This window comes from Octopus bimaculoides, chromosome 11 (assembly GCF_001194135.2).
Source record: "Octopus bimaculoides isolate UCB-OBI-ISO-001 chromosome 11, ASM119413v2, whole genome shotgun sequence".
Taxonomy (NCBI): Eukaryota; Metazoa; Mollusca; class Cephalopoda; order Octopoda; family Octopodidae; genus Octopus; species Octopus bimaculoides.
In genome coordinates this window covers 8,325,364-8,329,570 of record NC_068991.1, presented here as the reverse complement: position 1 = coordinate 8,329,570, position 4,207 = coordinate 8,325,364, and the positions used below count along the sequence as shown (strand labels likewise).

Genomic DNA, 4,207 nt, shown 5'->3' with positions numbered 1-4,207 from the left:
ATATCAGATTCCTTTATCAAGTGTAATGCAATCTTTGGATCCATTGGAGCTTGATAAACCATCCAACCCATGCCAGCATAAAGCTTGAACATTAAATAAGGATGATGATATATGTATATACAGATCCCTGAAATATATACAGATAAGGTCAAACCTACAATTTTGTTTTGTTCTGTTTCCTTTTCCTTTTGTAGTTTGCTTTGTACCGTCTTGCATTGTTCCAGCCTGATGCAACAAATCTCTTTAAAGTAATACCACACAATGCTTCACTAAAATGAATATATGCTTATATATATATATATACATATATATATACATATATATGGTAACACCAATATTCTTTCTGTTTCCAGCATCACCTCCAAGATTGATGCTTAATACAAGAGAAAAACTCGTCAGAATTGGGGTAAAATCTTTCACTGGTTTATATATAATATTTTTTAAAGTGCAGTTTAAAACCTGAATGTCCACCATGTCTATAGATGAATCTATGTGTGTGTGTGTGTGTGTGTAAAATGTCACCGTCTTGTATATTTTTGATATTCCAACATTGTGGAAATGCGAATAGATGTTCAAGGCACTAAAATATCAGATTAAGTACATTCAAATTGTGAGTTTTAAGTTTTCCATTTCCATATCATCCTCCTCTTCCTCCTACTATCCCTTGACCATGTGGTCATTTGGGCATTTGTTGATGATGTCACAACCAGATTTCACCACCTCTTCCTTTCTTCTGCTGCTGCCCTCTGTCAGTTAACAAAATTGATGCCTGTCCACTCTTTGATATTAACCCTGGCAATGACCAATCCACTATGGGTTCTGGTCTGGTTGTTGTCATCATGAATATATCATTAATCACAACACTATATTCTGGTGTGGTTGAGTTTTTCTTTTTTTTCTTTTTTTGTTAAATGCCCCAGCATGACAACAGCTTTAAAGCTGAAACAATTTAAAGATTTATGTCTTTCAAGTACTTGTTGACCTCACCAGTGTTAATGCTTTGTAAAAAGAAAAAATTACCCAGTACCCTCTGTAAAGTGGTTGGCATTAGGAAGGGCATCCAGCTGTAGAAACCACACCAAGGCAGACATTTGGGTTCAGTGTAGTCCTGTGGCTTGTTAGTTCCTGTTCTGGATTCATCCACCCCATGTCAATATGGATAAAGAGATGTTGAGCAATGAAGATGATATGGTATTATAAAGTAAACATTAATAATGTGCTAAGACTAGGTCAACCAATTATACTTCTGCATCACAAAAGTTGTCCTGCCAGGTTTAAAGCAACCTGTATAATATATAGTCCCTTTGTTGTTTATGTAAACCAGCTCCAGTTAACAACCAAGGTCAGCTGAACTCAATTGTGTTTCTTAATGTATGAAAAGAATATCCTACTATGTACAATATCTAAGGTATTCAAAAAGTCTCTCCACAGTGAATTCAGCCCAGGAGGTGCTCACATGTATTGAAAATGAAGGACGACACTTCCAACACCTCTTATAAAGTTTTTGAAAGTCTTGTAAAGTCTGATATATTCTTTTGCAGTCTTATATCATCTTATGAATATTTATTTTTGCAATAAAATACTTACTGCAGAGAGATGCTTTGAACACCCTATACCTATATTCGTCATTGTCATCGTTTTTATGCTCACCTTGTCTATGATATTTGTATGAGACTTCACATGAAACCATCAAGTATAAAACATATTACTTAGAGGAAATAAACACACACACACACACACACACACTCACACACACACACACATAGTAGGTTTCTATACAGTTTCCATGTAACAAGCCCACTCACAAGACATTGGTTAGCTTGAGGCTATGGCAGAAGTCATTTGCTCAACACTTTAGCATTTAAATTAGCCAGATCCAGCATCTCACACTTACCCTACAATATTGTTCTAGAAAATAAACACTCGTGTCACTGAAATCTCAAAGCTACAAAATAATGTATGATTAATTCAAATCGATGTGAATAAATAAGCATTACACTTGAAAAAGTAACCTGAATGCTAAAGGGTTAAGGTATCACACAGTGGAATGGAACCCTAAACCACATGGCTGCAAAGCTAAGCACACCTCCATGCCTATGCTTATTACTTAATCATATTGGAATTCTTGCTACTATTTCTATGTTAAATATTGGCCTGGATTCTTCAGGTTTAAAATATTTTTCATTTTTCTATTTTTTAGGCAGTTGTAAAGTATATGTTACCATTGTGTTTGGTATATATTGCTGAGTATTATATTAATCAAACATTGGTAAGACAATAATTTTTTTTACCTCTATTGCATTCTCACTTATGGAGGCGCAATGGCCCAGTAGTTAGGGCAGCGGACTCGCGGTCATAGGATCGCGGTTTCAATTCCCAGACTGGGTATTGTGAGTGTTTATTGAGCAAAAACACCTAAAGCTCCACTGGGCCATTGCGCCTCCTATTGATGGTGATAATATGTACTGAGTAATTATGGAAGTTAATTATTTGCGTTAATTTTTTCCCCTTCGTCTTTACAGTTTGAACTTCTTTATTTCAACAAAATATGGTTAAAATCTGCTGAACAGTATCGATGGTGAGCAATTTTTATTGATCTTTTGTCTCTTCAAATACCCTTTCAAAATCCTGTGTATTTTTAGACAGAGCTTGCTCGAAATCAATAGTGTGTGTGCGTGCTTTTGTTTGTCCTCCACTACCATAATAAACAAACAAATCACATCAAAAAATAAACGACCACATCATCAAAATTTCAAAGCTGCAAGATAATGCATCATCACCATCATCATTGTTTAGCTTCCGCCTTCCATGTTGGCATGGGTGGGATGGTTTGACAGGAGCCAGCCAAGCGGAAGCCTGCACCAGACTTCTGTGACTGTTTTGGCAGGATTTTTACAGCTGGATGCCCTTCCTAGCACCAACCACTCAGCAGAGTGGACTTTGTGCTTTTTAAGTGGCACCTGCACTGACAGGGTCACCAAGTACCAGGCAAGGTTTTTACAGCCGGATGCCCTTCCAAATGCCAACCACTTTACAGTGTGGACTGGGTGCTTTTTAAGTGGCACCTGCACTGACAGGGTCACCAAGTACCAGGCAAGGTTTTTACAGCTGGATGCCCTTCCAAATGCCAACCACTTTAGAGTGTGGACTGGGTGCTTTTTAAGTGGCACCTGCACTGACAGGGTCACCCAAGTACCTTGCAAGACAGAAAAATCTTTTGAGTGGGGAGGGGTCGTTGGAGGAGGTGATCTTGTGTCAGATGATGAAAGGTTAGAATGAGACAGAGAGAGAGAAACAGGTGATAATTAATTCAAAACAATGATTCAATCCAATCTTAAATCATTCAGCATTCAGATAACTTTGTCAAATGTGATGCTTATTTTGTTCACAATTTTATTGTGTATTGATTTATTGATCTATTTTATTTGTTTATATATCTTGTAGGTATCAAGTCGATTACCAAATTGGTGTTTTCATTGCCCGCTCATCTGTAAACCTTTTCCATTTGAAATTCCTTTGGTTGCCTGTTATACTACAGGTACAAATTTCATTCTCCTTTTCATACTTTTTTCTGTCCAGCATTTATCGTCTTCAAGTAATTCTTTTTAAGTAATGCTTTCCTTTCACATCGGGAACCAAAAAATTAAATACTCAAGACAGTGATATTCTCTACTGTCATGATTTTTGTCTGTATTGTTTTTGCTTTTAATGTTTCATCCTTCTTCTCTCTTCTCCTTCCTCCTATTCTCTCTTTCTTATTTTCTATTTTTTTTTTTTGTATTTTGTCTTTCATGTATTTTTCTCCAAATTGATTTATAGATTATATACACATAGGCGGAGGCGCAATGGCCCAGTGGTTAGGGCAGCGGACTCGCGGTCATAGGATCGCGGTTTCGATTCCCAGACCGGGTGTTGTGAGTGTTTATTGAGCGAAAACACCTAAAAGCTCCACGAGGCTCCGGCAGGGGATGGTGGCGAACCCTGCTATACTCTTCCACCACAACTTTCTCTCACTCTTTCTTCCTGTTTCTGTTGTACCTGTAATTCAAAGGGTCAGCTTTGTCACACTGTGTCACGCTGAATATCCCTGAGAACTACGTTAAGCGTACACGTGTCTGTGGAGTGCTCAGCCACTTGCACGTTAATTTCACGAGCATTGATCCTCCTGTATTTTCTTTTACTCAAAGCCAGGAACTTTTCAGCATCG

General features: G+C 37.6%; 1 protein-coding gene across 4 annotated transcripts in view; it reads left to right on the top strand.

Annotated features, from left to right (window-relative positions):
• The window catches only part of LOC106880893 (battenin), a 20,654-nt gene that overhangs the window by 14,722 nt on the left and 1,725 nt on the right, over positions 1–4,207 (top strand). For all 4 annotated transcript variants that reach the window (XM_014931052.2, XM_014931053.2, XM_014931050.2 and 1 more), the window contains exons 11-14: positions 354–406; positions 2,201–2,269; positions 2,523–2,578; positions 3,445–3,538. In XM_014931052.2, the coding sequence (XP_014786538.1) occupies positions 354–406; positions 2,201–2,269; positions 2,523–2,578; positions 3,445–3,538 (272 nt within the window). The remainder of the gene's footprint in view (positions 1–353; positions 407–2,200; positions 2,270–2,522; positions 2,579–3,444; positions 3,539–4,207) is intronic.